The sequence below is a fragment of the Eumetopias jubatus genome, unplaced genomic scaffold, assembly GCF_037043125.1.
Source record: "Eumetopias jubatus isolate StellerSeaLion01/CBP00866 unplaced genomic scaffold, mEumJub1_p1.0 scaffold_13, whole genome shotgun sequence".
NCBI lineage: Eukaryota > Metazoa > Chordata > Mammalia > Carnivora > Otariidae > Eumetopias > Eumetopias jubatus.
The window spans coordinates 43,690,001-43,715,626 of record NW_028274819.1 but is presented as its reverse complement, the minus strand read 5'-3'; the positions used below and the strand labels follow the sequence as shown (position 1 = coordinate 43,715,626).

At 38.7% G+C, this 25,626-nt stretch overlaps 2 protein-coding genes across 4 annotated transcripts in view; one reads left to right on the top strand and one right to left on the bottom strand.

Moving 5' to 3' along the window:
* The window catches only part of PDE3B (phosphodiesterase 3B), a 164,267-nt gene extending 160,088 nt beyond the window's left edge, over positions 1-4,179 (top strand). For both annotated transcript variants that reach the window (XM_028116860.2, XM_028116858.2), the window contains one exon: positions 1,424-4,179. In XM_028116860.2, the coding sequence (XP_027972661.1) occupies positions 1,424-1,638 (215 nt within the window). In that variant the 3' untranslated portion in view covers positions 1,639-4,179. The remainder of the gene's footprint in view (positions 1-1,423) is intronic.
* Positions 4,180-5,177: 998 nt separating this feature from the next.
* CYP2R1 (cytochrome P450 family 2 subfamily R member 1) overlaps positions 5,178-25,626 on the bottom strand; it is a 41,426-nt gene continuing 20,977 nt past the window's right edge. The window contains exons 6-7 of one of the 2 annotated variants that reach the window (XR_003611357.2): positions 6,607-6,680; positions 5,178-5,987 (exon numbers count right to left, since the gene is read on the bottom strand). The gene's annotated coding sequence lies outside the window, so the exon portion shown is untranslated. Of the gene's footprint in view, positions 5,988-6,606; positions 6,681-12,599; positions 13,438-25,626 lie in introns of those variants that run through there. The other variant, XR_003611355.2, reaches the window with a different exon arrangement.

The following is a 25,626-nucleotide window of genomic DNA, read 5'->3' as shown; positions in this document are numbered from 1 at the left end:
TAAGAATATAGGGATGCTGTAATTTCTTAAATGGGTATTTGCAGTTAGTAACATTAAGTTTGGATCTTTGTTTTGGGGGTGGTTTTTTTGGGGGGGGGAAGAGAGAATCCCAAGCGGGACTCGATCTCACAACCCCAAGCTTGTGATCTGAGCTGAAATCAAGAGTCAGACGCCTAACTGACTGAGCCACCCAGGCGCCCCTGGATCTTTGTTTTTAAGCTACAGATTGAGGAGTTCTATCTTGAGTAACTACACTCTGAATGTTCAGATTGTACGGTCTCTTGAGTAACTCCTGTGTGCTGGGGAACGTGCTAATGCGGTCGCACGCGGTCTTGGTTAAAGTGGTGTCTCTTTGGGGCCAGTCTGCTTCAGGAGGCTCTACCTTTGCCCGCACCGTAGGGCTGTGTCACCATGGCTGATTTTGTGAGGTGAGGTGTTCGTGTGGCTAGCGCTCCCCCCTCCTGCTAATCTGCCCTTCCTAAAGACTTGGAAGATGGATCACAATAGTTGGGAGAAGAGGAAACATCTTCTCTAGCCCTAAGGGGAGAACCAAGTTTTGTGTTGTTATGGATTTGAATTGCCAAACTGTAGGGACATAGTTTTCTATATAAAGCAGTGAATATAAATGGAAAAAAAATTTGTCACCATTGTAGCTGTAAATGAAATCAGTTATTTGCTCTTTAAAGTAGAATTTAAGGGGTGCCTGGGTGGCTCAGTCAGTTAAGCATCTGCCTTCAGCTCAGGTTATGATCTCAGGGTCCTGGGATCGAGTCCCACATCGGGCTCCTTGCTCAGTGGGGAGCCTGCTTCTCCCCTGCTTGGGCTCTCTCCTGTTCTCTCTCAAGTAAATAAATAAAATCTTAAAAAAAAAAAAGAATTGAAATTATATCTAGCATTCCAAGCATGCTATAAATGAAAACCAGTAACATAATTACAAAGAACTACCCCCACCTCCCCAGTTGTATTCAGGATTAGCATAATAAAGAGTAGTCTTCTACCTCTACCCTCTGAGCATCATCATGGACAAAGTTGATTGGCTTCCAAAAATTGTTTATATTCACTGAAACCTTGATACTGGTGTTTAATTCAGTACTTAAATCCTAAAAAGGTTGTTGAACTTCACATTGCTATTGTTATCATTCCTCCCCTCTCACCCCACCCAGTCTTCCCTAATCCCCTTCTCGGCTTTATTTTCATCTAATAACAACACCATCTCGTGTTTTGCTGCTGCTTTTGCTTACCTAGGTCTTTCCATTAGAAGATGAGCTCCATAGTACAGAGATTATTTCTGTCTTACTGGTTATGACTACAACCCCAGCGCCATGTATAAGTGCCTGGAAAATTATAGGCACTCGGATATTTAGTGACTGCACAAGGGAATTGTATGGCTATGATTACAATATACTGCTTTTAAATTTCACAGAACCACAGAGGAGGAAAGGCAGACGGCGAATATTTTGTCAGCTAATGCACCACCTCACTGAAAACCACAAGATATGGAAGGAAATGATAGAGGAAGAAGAGAAATGTAAAGCTGATGGGAACAAACTGCAGGTGGAAAATCCTTCCTTACCTCAAGCCGATGACATTCAGGTCATTGAAGAAGCAGATGAAGAGGAGGAGAGACAGTTTGAATAAAAGAAAAGGCATATCGGAGAAGCCTGGAGGGCTGTGCCCGGGGTCAGAAATCCCTGCCTGGCACTCAGGGGACAGACCTGCCACAGACCCTGCCTGCGGGGACAGGCCCAGCTACTGGGAGAGGCCCCTGCTGCTGTGTGTGCTCACCACACAGACGACACGAGCATCCTTAGAGCATGGCTTCCATCGACTCCTGTTGCGAAGCTCTTCCTTGAAGCCTTTGCTGGTATACCAGTAGTCTGTCATAGTAATGCTTTGCTGGGTAGTAAGCTCTTCGTTTTCATGAGCGGTAGCTAGAACTAACAATTCAAGTGACTTCGGTTTCCAAAGTGGCCAGAACTTTTTGCTTTCATGAAAACAGGATTCATATTGTTTTTTTCCAAATGTGTCTTTTAGGTGTTTTGAACATTTTGGCGGGAGCCGGGGTGGGGCGGGGGGAGTCAGTGCCCATCTAAGAAGGAATCCAGTGTTGCCTTTCGGAGGGTCTGTTCAGTGCAAGACACTGTTCAGTGCTGTGCTCCCAGCCGGGTTTATCCATGAAAGACTGAGTGACCTTTGTTAAATATAATAGAATCCAGGTGCATCAATTTCTGATGCTTCTTACTGTTGTGTGTTACGTACTATGTGTATTTGAGTTCTGCTCAGAGTATTCAGGTTTACCGTGGACATCAGAAGTCTCAATTCCAGTCTTACTGACTTACATTCCATGGTTGAACTTTTAAAGCTGTTTTGGGTGTAACAACGAAGAGATTTTCTTCTTTAGTCAAAACTGTTCTTACTACTGTTGCTCAGGATTCGTATTTTTAAACATTTAGTTAATATAAACACAGATTTGTCAGAAGAAAAAGGAATTGTCCTAAAGTTGTTAATCTTTTATGAAATGAGCATTATTCTTAGATAAATTTGAGTCTAATCAAAAGAAATAGGTGCTCCAAAAGCCACAACGAATAATTGGAACATATGCTTATATCCAGATCCATATGTTAGGTGTCGTGTGTTTAGTCACTATAAAACTGATGTTCATCCTTGTTCATTTCCTACTGCCTTGAGACTACATGACAGAAGTGACCTAGGACTACTCAGTACTGCTAGAGCCCAACTGTGAGTTTAATCTTTAAAAAAAAAAAAGTGGGAATACTTAATTGCAAAGAAAATGGACCATATTTACAATGTTCATGAACTCCTAGGGTACAGATATGTACCTGAGTCATGAAAGATTTTTGATGATCTAAAGAGCAGCCTAAATGATAACAGGATGGGAGACTAATTTTTTTTTCTTGGAGACTCTATTTTGGTTCTGTGTGGCTTTTGTAGACAGTAAAACCATTAATTTTCCAAGATGATTCCTTTTAAGTATAATGTCAGGCAATTTCTTACTTACCTAGAATATTTGGCATATCTCGAAGATATTAAAGATCTATAGAAATGTTGGAAGTTTTGATCTTGTATAATATTGAATGAATCACCAAGCTTTATTTATTAGACATGTTGAGTGTGAAGTTCCTTCCTGCCACTTTTGCTACAACTGCCACATAATTTGTAACCTGGTCGCACATTACTAAGTAATAAAATTTTAACTAATTTATTGAGTTTGCACTTAAAATATATATATATCCTGGGCTCTTATTTCCCTGGTATACATTTTGCATCCTGCGTAAGTATATTTCTGCTATTGCAAAGTACAAGTGTATAAATTCACATGTGCACATATGCAATAATGAGACTCAGATTTCCTATTAAAATTTTGTATTGGGGTTAATGTATATATTTTCTCAAAAGGAATGTTTTTATTAAAAATACTGTTACCGAGAACTCATTTTTAAATAATTTAAATTTGCTCTTTGCTAAATAATTGACATATTAAAATAGACCAAAGAAACACTAAGAAATATCCTTGCTGAAACAAATTCATAAACTTTAAGAAATGAATGTGACTATATTAAGTATATACAATGCTATTAAATGAAATCTTACTTGAAAAATTGCCATAAGGGACGCCTGGGTGGCTCAGTCGGCTAAGCATCTGCCTTCGGCTCAGGTCATAATCCCAGAGTCCTGGGATCAAGTCCCACATCGGGCTCCCTGCTCTCGGGGAGCCTGCTTCTCCCTCCGCCTGCCGCTCCCCCCTCTCATGCTCTCTCTCTGAAAAATAAAATCTTTAAAAAAGAGAGAGAAATTGACATAAGCAATATTACATATTCTATTTTGGTTACTACTGAATCAGATTAATTTTATTATAATTTTCATTGTGAATTTGCTGTTTTAACTCACTGGTCTTAGAAATAATTTTGTAGTGCTGTATCTGTGTGCTTACCCATACATTATTTTTCCATATAAAAACAAACTACTTTGTAAAGTTATTTCCTGATTTGAAGGCTATTTCCTGCTATTCTTTGTTGATGCTGTTGGCCTTTTCTATTTTTGTAAGAATCCTGTAAACTCTAGCATTGAAGTCAAAAATTTCCTCTCTCTAGATTGCATCTCATAGGAATGAACTTCACAAAAGAGATGAATAAAGCCAACTCTGGTTTCTTTCTTATAGTTGCCAGGCTAATCTGAGGAGCTCTAGAGAGTGAGTGGGGATGGCGCAAGAATTATGATTTACCCTGGAGGTATTTGCTTGTGGAAAGAGATTAACAGTGTGTGTGGAGGGCGCCTGGGTGGCTCAGATGGTTAAGCGTCTGCCTTCAGCTCAGGTCATGATCCCAGGGCCTGGGATTGAGTCCCACATCGGGCTCCCTGCTTCTTGGGAGCCTGCTTCGCCCTCTGTCTCTCACGAATAAATAAATAAAATCTTTTAAAAAAATAAATAAAAAAGTGTGTGTGGAGGCCCGGACAAGAACACGTCCCCATCTTGGAGGAGCTGAAAGAGGTTGAGGGTGGCTGGCAGGGAGTGGTAGATAGAGGGTGGCTAATGAAGAGCCTGGTAAAGCATGACATGCCATTTAAGCTTTTTTCCTCAAGGAAATGGGGAACTGAAAAAGTTTTCATCTGGAAGAGTGACCTGATTACATTTACATTTTATGAAGCTCATTCAAATAACATACTAATGTCAAATGGAAGAATAAAATTAGACATGGGGAGATCTCCCTGATCTGGACATGGAAAGATGATAGGACAACAGAGAAGTGAGTAGACTGGAGATCTGAGATGGAGGAGAATCAGTTTGCCCCGGTGATTACTGGGTATGGTGGTAAGAAGACCGTCGGGACTTTCAGATCTCTGCTTTGGGCGACTGTGCGCGTCATTCACTGCGAGAGGGTATACCCAAGGAGTAGACTGTGGATGTGCTGGAGGGACGGGGGATGTGTATATCCTATTGGTTCTCTTTCTCTGGAGAATTTTGCTAAAAGTCACCAAACAGAAGGAAACAACCCTAAAGGCGACTAGCAGATTTAGACTACTCAATGCCTGCAGATGCCGCATTGCCTTATCAAAACAATATAAAATAACCATGCAGGAAATGTTTAAGGAAATAAGACACAAAATGACAAAAAAAAAAATGAGCAAGCAGTTAGAAATTTAAAACTCACCGGGTACGAGGGCGCCTGGCTGGCTCAGTTGGTGGAACATGTGCCTTCATCCCAGGGTTGTGAGTTCAAGCCCCAGGCTGGGCATGGAACTTAAACGAAAAAAGGAAGGAAGGAAAGAAGGAGGGAAAGGAAGGAAAGAAAGAAAGATTCACCAGGTATAAGTAGCCATAAGACTGATGACAAACTTCTCAGGACCAAAAATGGGAGCCAGAAGTCACTACAACACTATCTGCTAAGTGCTGAGGGGAAAAAATAAATGAATAAAAAAGAGAAGAAAAATCTGTCAACTTATAATCACCAGAACTACCAAAAGTGAGGGTAAAATAAAGAGACATTTTCAGATAAACACTGATCTTTTCCCATCAACAGACTTAACCTAATGAAATTTTTAGAGCAGTACTTCTAAAGTTTGCTGTAATGTACATAGAAATCATTTTGTGATCTGGTTAAAATGCATATTCTGATCTAGTAAGTCTGTAGTGGACCTCAGGAGTCTGTATTTCTTAAAAGTAGGTCCCTGAGAGTGTAGTTCTTTAAAAAGTTCTCAGGTGGGGGTGCCTGGGTGGCTCAGTCGTTAAGCAACTGCCTTCAGCTCAGGTCATGATCCCCGGGTTCTGGGATCGAGCCCTGCATGGGGCTCCCTGCTCCGTGGGAAGCCTGCTTCTCCCTCTTCCACTCCCCCCTGCTTGTGTGTGTGCTCTCTATCTTACAAATAAATAAAATCTTTAAAAAAAAAAAAAAGTTCTCAAGTGATGTAATGATGCTACTGGTCTGTTGACCACACTTAAAAGAGTAGCAAGATTCTTAAAGTGCATACTTTAGAAAAGAAGAAAAATGACCCAGAGGGAAGATAGGCAATGCAAGAAGGAAAAGTAAACAGATTAATAAACAACATATTTAGGTAAGTCTTAAATCATTATTTATATGAACTAAAAAATTATTTTGTGTGCCTTAAAATCCTGGATAACAACATGTTAATCAAGAAAAAGTTAAGGGTCTTATATGGTTTCAAAATGGAAATTAAGATACTAACTTTAGACTTTGTTAAATTAAGAAAAATGCAAAAGTTAAGGGAAACTAAAGTTTTAAAAAGTATATAACTTCTAAACTGGTCGCGGTAGGGGAGTAAAAAACCTGGAATTGATAAAAATGTCATAAATGAGTAAAGAGAAACAATAGGACAAATGGGAGAAAAGGTAGGAATAAGTTTTAAAATATCAATACCCACAAGAAATGTAAATAGTATTTTGGATGGGCACATCTAATCTGTCAGGATTTTTTTTAAGCCAGCCATGTAGGTAGTACTTACAATGTACTGTTTTCTTAGTGATTTGATGTTAATTTATATTATCACCACCATGTTAAGGTAGATACTGTACTATTACCTCTGTTTTGCAAAGTCAATTTATCAGGTACATAAAATACATGTACTTACCTAATAAAATAATCTCAAAGATGCATAAATCAAAAGTTGGTAGAACTACAGAGAAAAATTGTCATTTCTACAACCTGGAAGAGAGATTTAACACAATAAGTTAAGCAGACCAAAAGTTAATAAAAATATAAAACAGCACAGTGAACAGTCTTATTAGACATACACAGAACATAAAACCCAGCAAAGAAAATTTTTGTCCTTAAAAATCCAAAGAACACTTAGAAAGTTGACTACATACTTGTATAAAGCAAGTCTTAATAAGTTTCAGAGAATATGTATCATACAAACCATGTTCTCTGACCACAACAAGACCATTAGTCTTCAGTTAGTTTTTGTTACTTATTTCTATGTATGCTTGATAGATTAAAGAAATTGCTCCTAAATAACTCCAGGCTAAGTAAATCATAATGGGCATTTAAGGGATGCTCAGTCGTTAAGTGTCTGCCTTTGGCTCAGGTCATGATCCCAGGGTCCTGGGATCGAGTCCCGTATCAGGCTCCCTCCTCAGAGGGAAGCCTGCTTCTCCCTCTCCCTCTCCCTCTCCCCCTGCTTGTGTTCCTGCTCTAGCTAACTCTGTCAAATAAAATCTTTAAAAAAAAAAAAGGGGCATTTAAACATAAGTAGAGGTGAATGATTAAAATACCTGTACTACTTTCCAAAAATTAAGATGTGTTGAAAATGGCACTTGAAGAGAAACTTAGGGCATTAGAGGTTTATATTAGAAAAAAGGCTGGTAAGTTAATGAGCTAAGCATCCAGCTTAAGTTAGAAAAACAGAATATAGATATATTAACAAAATGAAGGATAAATCATGATCTCAGAAGAGCAGAAAAAAAATTTGATAAAATTCAGCATCTGTTTATGATAAAATCTCTCAACAAAGTGGGTAATGGAAGGAACATAAGACCATAGATGGACAAGCCCACAGCTAACCTTCTAAAATAAAAACAAGACAAAGATGCCTACACTCGCCACTTTCATTCAACATAGTATTGGAAGTCCTAGCCAGAGCACTCAGAGAAGAAATAAAAGCTTCCAGTTTGAAAGGAAGAAGTAAAATGTAAAAAAATAAGTAAATGTAAAATAAGTAAAAAGTGTAATCATGTCATCTCTACTTGCAGATGACATGATATTATATACATATAGAAAACCCTAAAGTGTTCATAAAAAAAACTTAGAATAAACAAGTTCAGTAAAGTTGGCATTTCTATAAACTATGCATTTCTTGCATTTCTATAAACTAATGAAATATCTGATAAAAATAAAAAATCTCTTGCATTTCTATAAACTAATGAAACATCTGAGAAATTAAGAATCCCACTTAGAATTTCAAAGAGAAGATACATAAAATACAACTAAGAAGGTGAACAATATAGGGGTGCCTGGGTGGCAGAGTCAGTTAAGCGACTGACTCTTGGTTTCAGGTCAGGTCATGATCTCAGGCTTGTGAGACTGAGCCTGGTGACTGGCTCTGTGCTTAGCACAGAGTCCACTTGGATTTTTTCTCCCTCTCCCTCTGCCCCTCCCCCCTATGCTCACGTACATGCTCTCTAAAATAAATAAATCTTTTTTAAAAAAAGTGAACATACACACTAAAAAATGTAACACATTGAAGAAAAGTGAATGAATGCAAGATTCAGTGCTCATGGTTGAAAGAATATTGTTAAAATGTACAGACCAAAAAAAAAAAAAATGTACAGACCACCCAAAACATTCTATAGACTCAATGCAATCCCTACCAAATTCCAGTGGCATTTTTAAGACTGAGATATAATTGACAAATTTATATGGAACCACAAGACATAACCAAACAAATCATAAGAAAATAAAGCAAAACTAGGGGCACTTAGGTGGCTCAGTCAGGCATCCGCCTCTTGATTTTGGCTCAGGTCATGATCGCAGGGTTGTAAGATCAAGCCCCACATTGGGCTCTGCACTCAGCATGGAGTCTGCTTCTCTCGCTCTTTCTCTCCCCAAAATAAAAAAAGAACTACCATATGATCCAGCAAGTAAGTGCACTTACGGGTTTTTTCCAAAGGAAACAAAAACACTAACTCTGCCCCTCCTCCTCCTGCTCACTCTCAATAAATAAATCTTTTTAAAAAAGCAAAACTGAAGATATCATGCTTCCTGATTTTAAACTATTATTGTAAAGTTACAGTTATCAAAACAGAATAATAATGAGATTAAAAACAGACATAGATCAAAGGACCGGAAGAGAGAGCCCAGAAATAAATCCACATATATGGTTAATTTATGAGAAAGAAACCAAGGATATACAATGTTAAAAGAATAGTCTTTTCAATAAATGGTGCTGGGAAAACTGGACAGCTACATGTAAAAGAATGAAACTGGACCACTTTTGGAGCGCCTGGGTGGCTCAGTTGGTTGGGCGGCTGCCTTCGGCTCAGGTCATGGTCCTGGGATCGAGCCCCACGTCCGACTCCCTGCTCAGCAGAGAGCCTGTTTCTCCGTCTCCCTCTGCCTGCCACTCTGCCTACTTGTGCTCTCTCTCTGTCTCTGTCAAATAAATAAATAATATTAAAAAAAAGACCACTTTCTCACATCATATACCAAATAAACTCAAAATGGATTAAAGACCTGAAACCATAAAACACAAAGAAAACAGGCAGTTACCTCCTTGACATTGATATTGGCATTGATTTTTTTGATAGGTTGGCATGAGCAAAAACAAACAACTGGGACTACATCAAACTGCAAAGCTTCAGCAAAACAAAAAGGCAACTTGGGGTGCTTGGGTGGCTCAGTCGTTAAGCGTCTGCCTTCGGCTCAGGTCATAATCCCGGGGTCCTGGGATCGAGCCCCGCATCGGGCTCCCTGCTCGGCGGGGAGCCTGCTTCTCCCTCTCCCACTCCCCCCGCTTGTGTTCCCTCTCTCGCTGTGTCTCTCTGTGTCAAATAAATAAATAAATTCTTTAAAAAAACAAAACAAAAAACAAAAAGGCAACTCACCGAATGGGAGAAGATATTTGTAAAGGCCCTGTCTGATAAGGGGTTACTATCCAAAATACACAAAGCACTCATACACCTCAATAGCAAAAAACAAACACCACAAAAACCAAAACCCGATCCGATTTAAAAAAAAGGGCAGAGGCTCTGAATGGACCTTTTCCCAGAGGAGGAACAGATGGCCAAGAGGTGCATGAAGAGTGCTCGCTGATCACCAGTCAGGGAAGGGCAAATCAAAATCACCTCACACCTGTTATCCCCTGTCTTTTTGATAGTAACCATTCTAACAAGTGCGGGCAAGAAAGAGGAAAAAGGGATTTTTTTTTTTTTAAGATTTTATTTATTGGGACTCCTAGGCCGCTCAGTTGGTTAAGCAGCTGCCTTTGGCTCAGGTCATGATCCTGGGGTCCTGGGATGGAGTCCCCCATCGGGCTCCTTGCTCAGTGGGGAGCCTGCTTCTCCCTCTGCCTGTTCTGCCTGCCACTCCCCTTGCTTGTGCTCTCTGACAAATAAAATCTTTAAAAAAATTATTTATTTGGGTGGGGTGGGGGGAGCAGCGGGTGGGGAGGGGAAGCGGCAGGCTCCCTGCTGAGCAAAGAGCTCAATGGGGGACTAAATCTCAGGACCCTGAAGTCCCAGGACTCGAGCTGAAGGCAGATGCTTAACTGATTGAGCCACCCAGGAGTCCCAGAAAAGGGAACTCTTGTGTGCTGTTGGTAGGAAAGTAAACTGGCGTGGCCACTATGGCAAACATATGAAAGTTATTCCCAAAATAAAAAAAGAACTACCATATGATCCAGCAAGTAAGTGCACTTACGGGTTTTTTCCAAAGGAAACAAACACTAACTCAAAAAGGTGCATACACCCCCAAGTTCATTGTAGCATTCTTTGCAATAGTCAAGACATGGAAGCAACCCAAATGTCCACTGATGGATGAATAAAGAAAATGTGGCATATACGTCCAACAGACTATTATTCAGCCATAAAAAAGGAAGAAATCTTGCCATTTGTGACAACACGGATGGACCTTGAGGTCCTTAAGCTAAGTGAAATAAGTCAGAGAAAGGAAAACACCATACGCTCTCCCTTATATATTGAATCTAAAAACAAAACAAATGAACAAAAATAAGAACAGATTCATAAATACAGATATTAAACTGGTGGTTGCCAGAGGAGAGGGTGGGAAGGATGGGTGAAGCAGGTGAAGGGCATCAATAGGTATGAACTTCCAGTTATAAAATACATCAGTCACATGGATGTGAAGTGTAGCTCAGGGAATACTGTCGATAATAATGTAATAACATTGTATGGTACAGATGGTAAACACTATGTTAAGGGCTCCCAATATATTTAAATGCTGAATTACTATGTGGTTCACTTGAAAGGAGTATAATATTGCATAACAATGATATTTCAATTAAAAAATAATTAATGTAATTAAACACATTAACCAATCAAAACAGAAAAAGGGGCGCCTAGGTGGCTCAGTTAAGTGACTGCCTTTGGCTCAGGTCATGATCCTAGAGTCCTGGGATCGAGTCCCACATCGGGCTCCCAGCTCAGCAGGGAGTGTGCTTCTCCCTCTGACCCTCTCCCCTCTCATGTTGTTTCTCACTCTCTCTCTCTTTCAAATAAATAAATAAAACCTTTAAAAAAAAAGAAAAAAAGATCATCTCAATAGATGAGATAAATAATTCACCCTTTTATCATTTAAGGGAGAAGGAGAGAATGAAAGAAGGAAGGGAAGTAGGAAGGGGGAAAGAGAATAGAAGCAAACTGATGTTCTAGGGGCATGAAGAAAAACTAGAGTAAATGTCATATTAATGGTAAATTGTCATTCCTTTAAACAGATGAGAATGCTCACTCTCCTTACTTTCATCAACAATGCATTACAGCTTCTAAACTTAGTAAGAATGACCATAATAATTGGAAAGGAAGACACAAAACTGTCATTACTTATAAATGACATCACTGTTTAAGAGAAAATTCCAAAGAATTGAGAAAAAGGATTTTTTCAAATTGAAAGTTTAGTACTTTTGTCATGTGCTATCAGTGTACAAATTTCTACTGCATTTTTTATAGAACAGTCTCGAATTCTGCTGTTACCAATTTCAGTTTGGAAATGGTCCTCAAGCTTAGGGTCTTAGACTCATTTTAATTCTCTTGAAAAAGCTTCACATGGTTAAAATTCCCATTTGGGGTTTCCCTGATTTTTTAGGATAAGATTTTAATGAGAATATTCACAATTAATTTCATCAGGAAAACAATTAAGTGGGTATCTGCTGAAGTTTAATCTTTATTTTCCCGTAACAGCTGTTTCGTATTATCAGCCTGAAGACACAGAAGATCAATAGATACGAAAATCCACGATAAAGTTGATGAAATTCATGAAGAATAAACATGATTCCTTGCATTTAAGCTCAAATAACTGCTATTAGTAAAGGATAAATGAAGGGCTGGTTTAATAAGATCACTACTAATAAAAGCACTGGGAGCTGTTATTAATTACCTGTATTTTTTTTTCTGGTTTAAAAAAAAGACCAAGGTGGGGGGCGTTTCTTAAACTCCATTCCTCAAAATACTGGGTCTGCATCCACTCCATTCTGAAATAGCCAGGCGATATGTTTTAAACAAAACAAAACAAAAAAACACTAGTAAGTAAAAGAGACCCAGAGAAGAGTGATAAGGACCCAATCATGTAAAGAACCTAGAATAGTTAGCCTGTAGAAGTAGATTCACAGTGGAACGCAAGTGAGAGCTTTCTTCAGATGTTTTAAGTGGAGGCCACAGATTTAAATACCTACAAGACCAGATAGAAGTGATAAATTAATGATGTGGACTTGGTGCAGTAAATATGGATATATCATGTAAAAAGCTGCAACTAAGCTATAATTGATTTTTGCCATTCAAAATGACAGTCCAGCTTTGATAGAACTTCATTTTTTAAAGAAAAGCCTCAAAATACAGATTTTTATAAGTCTCAATTTTTAAGTTTTATTTTAAAATTAAACCTAAAGTTTCCAGAATCAATTCCAATGTGGGAATGGGGTTTCCTCACATTACCACCAAGTAATTAATTCTCCAACACCAACTGGGTGTCCTACAATTCAACTCAATTCCGACACTATTTACCCAGAGATAGCAGCACATTCCACAAGTTAAGGGTTCAGTCCCACAAGACTGTCCTCTGCTTCAGACACCAATCACTGACTGACCCACTGACTACAGATTGGAGGTTCCCACAACCCCCTCCTTGCGTTCCATTAATTTGCTAGGGTCCTTCCCTGAACTTAAAAAAATCCATTTACTCACAAGTTACCAGTTTATTACAGAGGATATTAGAGGATACAAACCAACAGCTAGATGAAGAGATACAGAGGGTAAGTTTCCAAACAAAGGAGCTTCTGTCCTCAGTGTTTTGGACCCAGCACAATAGCACATGAAAGCATTCTGGTTCACCAGCTGGGAAGTTCTCCAAACCACTTCCTTCTGAGATTTTTTGGAGGCTTTATTCCACAGGCATTGTTAATTAAATCATTTACCGTTGGTGATTGATTCAACCTCCCACCCTGTCTCCTCCCCGGAAATCAAGGGGTGGGACTGAAAGTTCCAACCCTTTGATCATGATTGGTTCCCCTGACAGCAAGTCCTCACAGGCATTACCCCAAAGTCCCCTCATTAACATAAACCCAGCTGTGGTGGAAAGGGGCTTGTTATGAGTGACAAGAAACCCATTTCACCTTTTGGCTCTGAAGTGTTTATTTAGAAACTGAGGAACGAGACCAAACATTATAGCAAAAGATGCTCTCCTTGCTCTTATCACTCAGGAAATTCCAAGGGTTTTGGGAGCTGTAAGCCAGGAACTGTGAATGAAGACCAAATATATATGAGAAATATATTTTTGTTGCATGAATGGCCAGATATATTTCTTATAAATCTCAACATTGAAGACCTTTTATTAATCATTACCACACATGATTTGAAAAATATTTGAAAAACATTTGGAACATTTGAAAAATATTCAGTATTCTTCATTCAGTATACAGGCTCATCTGCTTAGAAGATAATTTATAATGAAATGTTTTTACATTAAAAATGAGTACCATGGGGGGCACCTGAGTGGCTCAGTCGGTTGAGCATCCAATTCTTGGTTTCAGCTCAGGTCATGATCTTGAGGTCGTGAGATTGAGCCCTGAGCTGGACTCAGCGTGGAGTCCACTTGTCCCTCTCCCTATGCCCGCGCCCTACTCGCAATCTCTCTCTCTCAAATAAATAAAATCTTTAAAAAAAAAAATGAGTACATGGGGCACCTGGGTGGCTCAGTTGTTAAGCGTCGCCTTCGGCTCAGGTCATGGTCCCAGGGTCCTGGGATGGAGCCCCATGTCGGGCTCCCTGCTCCGCGGGAAGCCTGCTTCTCCCTCTCCCACTCCCCCTGCTTGTGTTCCCTCTCTCGCTGTGTCTCTCTGTCAAATAAATAAATAAAATCTTTTTTTAAAAAAAGATTCTCTCTTAAGAATAAATAAATAAAAATTTTAAAATGAGTACAATGGGTAAAATTTTTAACGTTTTTGTGAAATATACATGGCAGTATACAGAAATACATGCAGCAAAATAAGCTACAATGAACAGCATTATGCAGCAAACATTGCTGTCTCCCCAGAAGCTCTCACATGCCTCTTCTCCATCTCAGTCTCCTCTTCTCCCTGCTGAAGACACTCACCTGATTCTCTTTGTCTGAAATGTCTTTCACCTTTTGGAGTGAAGGTTATCAAGGCTGAATGTAATAGTCTAGATGATTTTCTTGCAGGATTTAAAGATATCATGCCTTTGTCTTCTGGATTGGCACTGTTTCTGTTACGAAATTAGCTATCGGTTTTATTGTTGCTTTGAAGTGTTTTTTTTTTTCTTTTCTATTTACCCTGTATGGCATTCATAGGGCTTCTTGAATCTCTGGCTTAAAGTCCTTTATCAGTTTTGGAAAATTCTTAGCCATTACATCTTCAAGTATTACTTCTGTCCCATTCTTTCTCTTCTTCCCTTCTGGGTTTTCAAGCTCACAAATATTAAATGTTGCTATCTCCCTCACATCTCTTATACATTTTTCATTTTCCATCCTTTATCTTTCTGTGCTTAATTCTAGCCACTTCTTCACTACATTTCAGTCCACTATTAAATCTATCCACTAAGTTCTTATAATTTAGCTAATTTATGGTTCAGTTTTAGAATTTTCATTTTATGATTTTTAATTCTCTGATGAATTTTTCAATCTTGAACATTATGTTAGGTTTCCTAGAAGCAGAGCCTGAGCTAGGAATTCTTGTGCAACTGATTTATTGAGGGAAAACTTCTGAGGGGAGAAGGATAAGGCATGGGAAGAAGCCCAAGATATTGATGTGGTTGAAGTCCTCAGCCTGATCCCATAGGATGGAGTTCTGAAACACCAATAGCATCATACAGTTGTCCTCTTTGAGGCAAGTGGTGTGTGTATATAACTTAAATACTCCTGAATTAGTCAGTTACTGCCTTCTGGGGCAGGGATGGGAGGGTTCAGGCTAACCTCCTAGGGAATTCCTCAAGAGATGAACTCATCAATTGAGGACAGTTCTTCCGGGAAAGAGTATGAGCAGCTTACACTTGGGAGTACGAGTAGGGGTATATAGGTGGAGTGAGTGAATCCACCTAGTAAATAAATCATGTAGAGGATTAAGAGTGGGGCCCCGGGGGGCTCGGTTGAGCGTCTGCCTTTGGCTCCGGTCATGATCCTGGAGTGCTGGGATGGAGATCCATACCCCACATCAGGCTCGCTGCTCAGCGGGGGGCCTGCCTCTCCCCCTGCTTGTGCTCTCTCCTCTCTGTCAAATAAATAAATAAAATCTTAAAAAAGAGAGAGAGAACAAGAGTGTCCACTACAAATGTATTAAGCATGTTTATTGTAAAGTTTGCGGTTGATAATCCTATTATCTGGATCCGTTAAAGGTCTTTGTTGTCCGTTGTTTCTTTTGGTTTTAGTCATTATCTTGTCTCCTTACATGCTAGTTATCATTTAGTGCCAACAATGTATATGAAAAAATTGAAGAAATATTTCAGACCTAGGATTTTTATCTTCCTCTAGAGAGGATTTGTTTGCCTTTGACAGGATGCTGGGGCATTAGTATTAGTAATCTTGAATCACCTTAGTCCAACCAGGGACTAAAGTAAATCAAAGCTGGGCTTCAACTTCAGTGTAGCCCGTTTTTTCACTCTTACTCTGAAAGGATAGCTTTTTAGGGTCCCTTGGTAGGCTATATTCTCTAAGTTTTTGGCCCCTAGCTCTGTGAATCCATCAAAAACTGTGCTTAACTTCTCAGCCTTTGAGTTGCCTCTCCCAGATTGGTTCCCAGCTCCAGGAGAAAATGAGTGTGACACAATCCAAGCACACTTCTCCAGATTTCCTCTTTTGTTTAGATCTTGGCCCCAGAATTCTTCATTACCTAGTCATTATGAGTTTAATTGTATACCCCCAAATCCATGTGTTGAAGTCTTAACCCCCCAGTACCTCAGAATGTGACTGTAATTGGAGACAGGGACCTGTAAAGAGGCAATTAAGTTAAAACGAGGCTATTGGGCGCCTGGGTGGCTCAGATGGTTGAGCGTCTGCCTTCGGATCAGGTCATGATCCCAGAGTCCTGGGATCGAGTCTCGCATCGGGCTCCCTGCTCGGTGGGGAGCCTGCTTCTCCCTCTGCCTCTCTCTCTCTCTGTCTCTCATGAATAAATAAATAAAATCTTTAAAAAAAAAAATAAAACGAGGCTATTATGGAGGCCCTAATCAGATCTGATTGGTGTCCTTATAAGAATATTGGTTATGTGTGTGATTTACACATATATATTTCTTTGCATCTCTGTTCATGAGTGAGAATGGCTTACAGTTTCCCTTTCTTTAAATAGACATGAATTTGGTATCAAAGTTATTCTAGCATGAGAAAAATCATTTGGGGGTGTGTGTGCCTTTTTTTCCTATTCTCTAGAAGTATTTGTATAAGATTGTCATTAGAATTCACTGGTGAATTCATTTAAACCTAGAATTTTTTTTGTCTACAAAGAAAATTTAAAGAAAATGTTGAATTTAAAGACAATTTTGAATTTATTTATATATATATATGTATTTTTTAGATTTTATTTATTTGACAGAGAGTGGCAGACAGAGGGAGAGTGAGAAGCAGCCTCCCCACCGAGCAGGAAGCCTGATGTGGGGCTCGATGTGGGGCTCAGATCATGACCTGAGCCGAAGGCAGACACCTAACCGACTGAGCCACTCAGGTGTCCCGAAATTTTTGAATTTAAAGAAAATTATCAATTCAATTTCTTTATTAGTTATAGCACTGTTTAAATTTTCCATTACTGTTCCTGTCAGTTTTGGAAAGTTGAAAAAGTACTTCTCCTAGGACAGTGTTTCTATATATATAAGCTGCACATTAAAATCACTTGGGACCTTTGAAAATAAGCATGCTCAATTTCCTTAGCGTTCCCAATTTATTTATTTTTATTTTTTTATTTTTTAAAGATTTTATTTATTTATTTGACAGAGAGATAGCACAAGCAGGCAGAGCGGCAGGCAGAGGGAGAGGGAGAAACAGACTCCCCGCGGAGCAGGGAGCCCGATGCGGGACTCGATCCCAGGACCCTGAGATCACGACCTGAGCCGAAGGTAGACGCTTAACCTATTGAGCCACCCAGGCGCCCCAGCGTTCCCAGTTTAATCTGTGTGTTATTTTGTTAAAAAAGGTGAATTTTAATTTTCAAAAATACTTTTGTTTTTTGTGGTTTCAATTCTATTCATTTATATTTATATAGTCACTATATGTGTTTGTATTATATATAATAAATACAATTACTAATAATCAAAACCTTAATAAAAGATGAACACACACTAAGATGTCTCACTTCCATCCCATCCTCAGCTACCCCTTTCTCTCAGTTTCCTAGGAATGACCATTTTCATTAGTTTGTATTAATCCATCTAGTGCTTTTTATTCAAATACAAGTGCATACATGCACAAAGACACATTTTTATTCTCCACTTCATACAAAAAGATGCGTGGGAAAAACATTATAAACATTGTTCTTTGTATTCATTAGCTAATGTTCTCTAAGAAATCACCCCAAAATATACTGGTAATAATCATCCGTTGTAGTTCTTATGAGTCAGGAAATGGCTGCCTGAGCAGTTCTGGCTCAGGATCTCTCCTAAGATCACAGTCAGATGCTAGCTCGGTCTGTAGTCATCTGAAATTTTGAGGAGGATCTATTTCCAAGGTGGCTCACTCACATGGTGGGCAAGTTGATCCTGGCAATTGATGGGAGGCCTTCAGTTTCTCTGTATGTGAGACTACTTGCGTGTCATCATGACATGGTGGCCAGATTCCCATAGAATGAGAGCTCAGAGACCAAGGTGAAAAATTGCAATGCCTTTAGACAAGCCTTGGAAGTCACCATTATCACTTCCATCACATCCTATTGGTTACATGCACCAGCCCTGATTCACAAAGTTCTGTTATACTAGGTGGGGATCATTTCTATATAGTGATATGGAGAGATCACCAGGATAAATCATGTCAAAGAAAACAAAACACAAAAAGGAAAACCAACATACAGAATGTGGACCCAGTTTCCAAAATTGTCTTATTTTATACTGTCTGGATTTTGAGTTGTAATTAGGAAGGCTTTCTAATTTTAACTTCCAAAGTTAAAGAAGGATTCACCCATGTTTTCTAGCATTTTTATGGCTTTGTTTTATAAATTTAAGCTTTTGAGTCATTTATAGTATATCAAGGCATATGTTATGAAATACAAATCCAAATTTTTAGCTGTTTCCAAATCACTACAGAGTACTCTCAATATCAATACCATTTATTAAAAAGTCCATCTTGGGTGCCTGGATGGCTCAGTCGGTTAAACGTCTGCATTCGGCTCGGGTCATGATCTCAGGGTCCTGTGATCAAGCCTTGCATTGGGCTCCCTGCTCAGTGGGGAGTCTGCTTCTCTCTCTCCCTCTGCCCTTTCCCCTCACTCATGCTCTCTCTCAAACAAAAATCTTAAAAAAAAAAGTAAAATAAATAAATTCCATCTTTGTTTCACTGACTTGATTTTTTTAATGTATTTGGATTTTTCTTTGTCATTTTTCTATTTATCTATTCATATCATTAGCTATTTTATTTATTTAAAGATTATTTTAAATATTTTATATTTAAGTAATTTTTCACCCAACATTGGGCTCGAACTCACAACCCTGAGATCAAGAGTCACATGCTCCACCAACTAGGCCAGCCAGGCACCCCTATTATTCTATCTTATTATTCAAACTTTATACTAGAAACAGCTGTTTAGAAACAGCTTGTCTAGTTCTATTTAAAAAAAAAACAAAACACCTGACCACATTAAATGTATACATTAACCTATGGTGAACCGACGTCTTTACGTTGTTTTCTTAAGAATATTTGTACAAGTCTCCTTTAGGGTCTTTCAAGAGTGTTATAATGTTTATAATGTTTTTCCCACGCATCTTTTACATATTCTTGTTATTTTTATTGCTATTGCTATTTCATTTTTATCGATATTGAAAAAATGGTATTTTTTCTTTCTCTTTTATACACCTAATGGTTGCTGGACATAGAATAGCTATTGATGTTTTTGTATTTTAATTTTACATTGTTACTTTATTGAATTATCTATTTATTCTCATGGATTCTATGGGATATAGTCATACTATCTCCAAATAGAAATACTTTTACTTTTTCCCCCCCAATTCTTTCAATCTAATGTTGTCTAATTGTGTTAGCTAGTACAATGTGAAAACAGTAGTGATGATAGTGGACTCATTTGCTTGTTAACGTTAAAGGAAGAGTATAATATTTCCAATATTTCCACTTCAAATTTGGAATGTGTATATATACTTTATGTACATATATTTGCAAATATACATATCCTTTTAAAATAGGTATATATATGTATATATTCATGTATTCATTCTACTAATCTGTATTTTAAATCTTTTTAAAAAATGACTTTTCAGCATCTATGAAGATACCCACCTCAATTCTTTGTATATGATTAATAATATTTCCTAATGATGAACCATTCCTATGTTCCAAGACTAAACTTTATTTGATCATATACATTAATTTTAATTTTTATTTATCTTATTTTTTTTAAAGATTTTATTTATTTATTTGGCAGAGAGAGAGACAGCGAGCGAGGGAACACAAGCAGGGAGAGTGGGAAAGGGAGAAGCAGGCTTCCTGCTGAGCAAGGAGCCCGATGCGGGGCTCGATCCCAGGACCCTGGGACCATGAACCAAGCCGAAGGCAGACGCCCAACAACTGAGTCACCCAGGCGCCCCCATATACATTAATTTTAAATGTAGTGGTGGATCTTTTCTGAAGAATTTAATAAAATTTGTTTTGATTTCAAAAAAGCATTTTAGAGTTTCCTTTTTGTTTTTATGTTATGGGACAGCTCAAATATTTTTTTACATTTTATTATATTTAATTCCAGTATAATTAATGTATAGTGGTATATTAGTTTCAGGTATACACTATAATGCTCATAAGTGTACTCTTAATCCCCTTCACCTATTTCACCCATGCCCCCTTTTGCCTCTCCTCTGGCAACCACTAAGAGTCTGGTTTTTTGTCTTTTTCTGGTTCTTAAATTCCACATATGAGTGAAATCATGACATTTGTCTTTCTCAGACTGTTATTTCACTTAGCATTATACCCTCTAGATCTATCCATGTTGTTGCAAATGGCAAGATTTCGTTTTTTTTTTAAGATTTTATTTATTTGACAGAGAGAGACACAGCTAGAGGGAACACAAGCAGGGGGAGTGGGAGAGGGAGAAGCAGGCTTCACGCTGAGCAGGGAGCCCGATGCGGGGCTCGATCCCAGGACCCTGGGATCATGACCTGAGCCGAAGGCAGACGCTTAGTGACTGAGCCACCCAGGCGCCCCGTGTGTGTGTGTTTAAAGATTTTATTTATTTGTCGGAGAGAGAGAGCACAAGCAGGGGGAGCGGCCGACAGAGGGAGAGGGAGAAGCAGGCTCTCAGATGAGCAGGGAGCCCGATGTGGGGCTCAATCCCAGAACCCTGAGATCATGACCCCAGCGGAAGGCAGCCGCTTCACCGACTGAGCCACACAGGCGCCACAAAAGCAGTATTTTTTGATATTGATCTTAGTGGTCTCTAAGATGGACTTGACTGAAGAAGCTGGAAAAATAATACCTTAGCCACTATCATAAAAATCAAGTTTAAGGTGGTAGGGACTTGCACTAAGTGACAGAAGAATGTTTAGAAGCCTAATGAATTAAGCGACTCAATAGCCAGATAAGCCAAAGAAAAAAGGGGGAGGGGGCTGGGAATTTTTACATGGGGTTGAGAAAAATCATGTATCTATAACATAGACTACCGAGAAAACAGACTTGGTTTGGCAAAATGGTTGGCAGAAAACCTTCCCTATGATAGCTATTCAGAACTTCTGGCGATTATGGCAAACATTGGAGCCCGTGCCCTAAGTGCCACTGCAGATCTTTCTTGCTTTCATCCCTCCCACTGGCAGCGCCACCTCGAGTAGAGCACCTAAGTTCTTCAGGATCCTATTTTCTCTAGCAGTCTGGTTGGATGAGGATCAAGGCAAAAAGGAATTAAAAACTGTTTTTGAACTTCCAGAACCTTGGCTAAATCGCCTTTTTTCCTTCTCTAGGAAATAAGAATACCCTTATTTATCCTTCCTGCCTCGTTAACGACAGAGAGCCACAAACATTTCCTTTCAAGCGCCCGCCGCCGAGCATAAACTACTCCTACGCCTCCGCCTCACTCGCGCCAAGATTTCATTCTTTTTTATGGCAAAGTGATATCCCATGGTGTATATACACACCAACCTTCTTTATCCATTTATCTATCAATGGATTCTTGGGTTGCTTCCGTATCTTGGCTATTTTAAATAATGCTGCAATAAACATAGGGGTCCATATATCTTTTTGAATTAGTATTTTCATATTCTTTGGGTAAAGACCCAGTAGTGGAATTACTGGAGCATATGGTAATTCAATTTTTAATTTTTTGAGAAACCTCTATTCTGTTTTCCATAGTGGCTGCACCAGTTTGCATTCCCACCAACTGTATGAGGGTACCTTTTTTTCCCATATCCTTGCCATTCAGTCGGTCGTCTTTTTGTTTTGTTAACTGTTTCCTTTGCTGTTCAGAAGCTTTTTATTTTGATGTAGTTCCAATATTTTATATATATATATTTTTTACTTTTTTTAAGATTTCATTTATTTGAGAGAGAGAGAGAGAGCAAGCACAAGCAAGGGGAGCGGCAGGCAGAGGGAGAGGGAGAAGCTGGCTTCCTGCTGAGCAGGGAGCCCACGCTATCCCAGGACCCTGGGATCATGACCTGAGCCAAAGACAGACGCTTAACTGACTGTACCACCCAGGGGCCCCCAATAGTTTATTTTTGCTTTTGTTTCCCTTGCCTGAGGAGGCATGCCTTAAAAAAAATGTTTCTATGGCTAATGTCAGAGAAATTGTTGCCTATGGACTCTTCCAGGATTTTTATGGTTGTGGGTTTCACATTTAGGTCTTTAATCCATTTTGAGTTTATCTTTGTATATGTGTAAGAAAGTGGTCCAGTTTCCCCAACACTATTTGTTGAAAAGACTATCTTTTTCCCATTGCATATTCTTGCTTCCTAGATTGACTATAAAAGGGTGGGTTTATTTCTGGGCTATTCTGAACCATCGACTTATGTTACTTGTGATAATCTTGTAGTATATCTTGAAATCTGGGATTGTGATACCTCCAGCTTTTTCTTTTTCAAGATTGCTTCAGCTATCTTGTGGTTCTACACAAATTTTAGGATTATTTGTTCTAGTTCTGTGAAAAATGCTGTTGGTATTTTGATAGGGGTTGCATTGAATCTGTAAATTGCTTTGTGTAGTATGGACATTTCAACAGTATTTTTTCTTCCAATCCATGAGCATGGAATATCTTTCCATTTGTGTCATCTTTAATTTTTCATCAATGTCTCACAGTTTTCAGAATACAGGTCTTTCACCACCTAAGTTTATCCCTAGGTATTCTATTATTTTTGGTGCAACTGTAAATGGAATTGTTTTCCTAATTTCTTTTTCTGCTACTTCGTTATTAGTGTATCAGCTCAAATAGTTTTTTGAAGCCTACATTTTTGGCAACTTCTTTTTATGAAACCTGATCTGTTTGAACCTATTTCTTTTAGGGTCAATATTGGTATGTATGTATGTATTCATTTATTTGAGAGAGAGAGAGGCAGAGGCAGAGAGAGAGAGAGACTCTCAAGCAGACTCCACACTGAGCAAAGAGCCTGACATGGGGCTTGATCTCATGACCCTACAATCACAATGAGCTGAAACCAAGTGTTGGACACTTAACCAACTGTGCCATCCAGATGCCCTAATATTGGTAAATTCTATTTTCATAGTTTGTCAATTCATTCAGATCTTCAAATTTCTTTGCATTGAGTTATGTAAGTTTATTTTGTATGATTATTAAAATTGTTTGTGATTACTTTCCCTTATCATTTCATATTTTGAGTATTTATTCTATCCTTTTTCCTTGATTAATCAAGTTAGCTAGCTATTGCTTAGTTTGCTTGTCTAATTCCAGAGTCAGCAAATTTTTTCAAATCAGGTGGATAGTAAATATGTTAGGCTTTTCAGGCCTAAATATTATGTAGGTACTTACAGAACAGGAGTGAAAATTTTTTTCTACAAAATTTTTATTGATAACATTTGAAATATAATAATTAAGTACTTAAAAATAATACTGATTCATTAATGAGAAAAAAGGAATTCTTTTCTGGGAGATAAAATTTTGCTTAATTGGGGCTTGAAGTTCATTTTTCCTAACATCAAAACATTACAAATGTTCATCTGTTAATGCTGATCTGTAATGAGATTCACAGATTTCATATTTGAAGGTGTCTTTCACAAAGATGGGTACTGTCAAATACTGTTATCAATCCATAAGCATCTGATTTTAATTGAGTATATTAATTACTGGGAAGGCATTTATAGAATTCTATTAAATTCTTCAATATTTGCCTTTTCCCCATGTCATTACTTTACAGACTCCATCACTTGCATTGGAAGTTAGATGGAAGCACTTTGATCGCATAGTTAAATAAAATTTTGAAATAGGAAATTTCCTTTGCACTTGCATTCAGTTCTGAAAAAGTGCTGCTGGAAATTTAGTTTGAGCTCACAAACATATCTGCTGGAGAGATGTGTGGGAATGAAGGCCTCATTTTTTTGTTTTAACTTTTGACAGCACAAGAAGTATATAAAGTAGCTTGATGTTAAAACTGACACTTGAAAAACCCAGGTTTGGACTGAGCAGGTCCACTTATATGCAGATTTTTTACAGTACAGTACTGTGAATGTATTTTCTCCTTCTTCTGATTTTCTTTCTTTCTTTCTTTCAAGAATGAGTGCATATAAGTAAGGGGGGAGGGGCAGAGGGAAAGGGAGAGAGAGTATTAAGTAGCCTTCATGCCCAGTGCGGAGCCCAATGCAGGGCTCTATCTTCTGTCCCTCAGATCATGACCTGAGCTGTAATCAAGAGTCAGACGCTTAACCGGCTGAGTGACCTAGGTGCCCCTCTTATGATTTTTTTACTTTTATTTTTTTTAAAGATTTTATTTATTTGACAGAGACACAGAGAAAGAGGGAACACAAGCAGGGGGAGTGAGAGAGGGAGAAGCAGGCTTCTGGCTGAGCAGGGAGCCTGATGCGGGGCTCGATCCCAGGACCCTGGGATCATGACCTGAGCCGAAGGCAGATGCTTAACGACTGAGCCACCCAGGTGCCCCTCTTATGATTTTCTTAATAACATCTTCTTTTCTCTGATTTATTGCAAGAATACATGTAACATACAAAATATGTGTTAATCGACTACATTATCAGTAAGGCTTCCTGTCAAAAGTAGGCTATTAGTTTTTTGGGAAGTCAAAAGTTACGCCCAGATTTTCAACTGCACAGGGGTTGGTGCCCCTAACTCTTGTGTTGTTCAAGGGTCAACTATACTGTGATTCAAAGTGTTATCAGGTTGTTGAAACAACTTCACCTCAGTATGTTTCCTATCTAAGTACTGTTTTGCCACATAATTTTAGGTTAACTCAAGATCGATCAAGTCTACTCTAAAAGCTAGTGTCTAAAGCCATTCAGTATTTGATAACAGTGGTTGAGGGTAGTTGTTCTTATTCAGAAAAATTTCAATTTTGGGCCCGAGCTAAAAAACTTGCAATAAAATGGTATCACTGCTAAGTCACTGAATTGTGGCTTGGTAGAGGAAGTCAGGATAGTCAGCTTCTATTTCTGACAAAAATTCACAAAACTAATGATTGTTAAGTCCATGAGAATAAATGAAGTTCACCATTGACAACACCAGTTTTGTAATGTATGATAGATTCAAGTATTTTGTGCGAAGTACCTACTGATGAATCACAACTGGTTTATGCTTTTTTATGTTCTGCATGTATTTTTACTATCAGTTGTAACATATCTTAGCTGATTCCATCTCAGGTTGTACTGAATTAGTGTTTTCTCATCTTCTTTGAAAATATCCTCTCCTGTAGTTGTTTCATGCAGACCAGTCACCGAGGCTAAATTTTCAGTCAAACTTGGCATGGATTTCTTGAATAAACGACAACTGAACAGTATGGGTAACATCTGTTTACTCATCAAGAGCCTGGAAAATCACTCATCTCTGCTTGGATAACAAATGAGCCACTCAGCTTCATTTTCATTTTTCGTGAAGAAATTGTTAAGAATGTTAGATTGTTAGAGATCATTAAAAATACCTAATTTGGGGGGCGCCTGCGTGGCTCAGTTGTTAAGCATCTGCCTTCGGCTCAGGTCATTATCGTAGGGTTCTGGGATCGAGCCCAGCATTGGGCTCCCTGCTCAGCAGGAAGTCTGCTTCTCCCTCTCCCACCCCCCAGCTTGTGTTCCATCTCTCTCTGTCAAATAAATAAAATCTTGG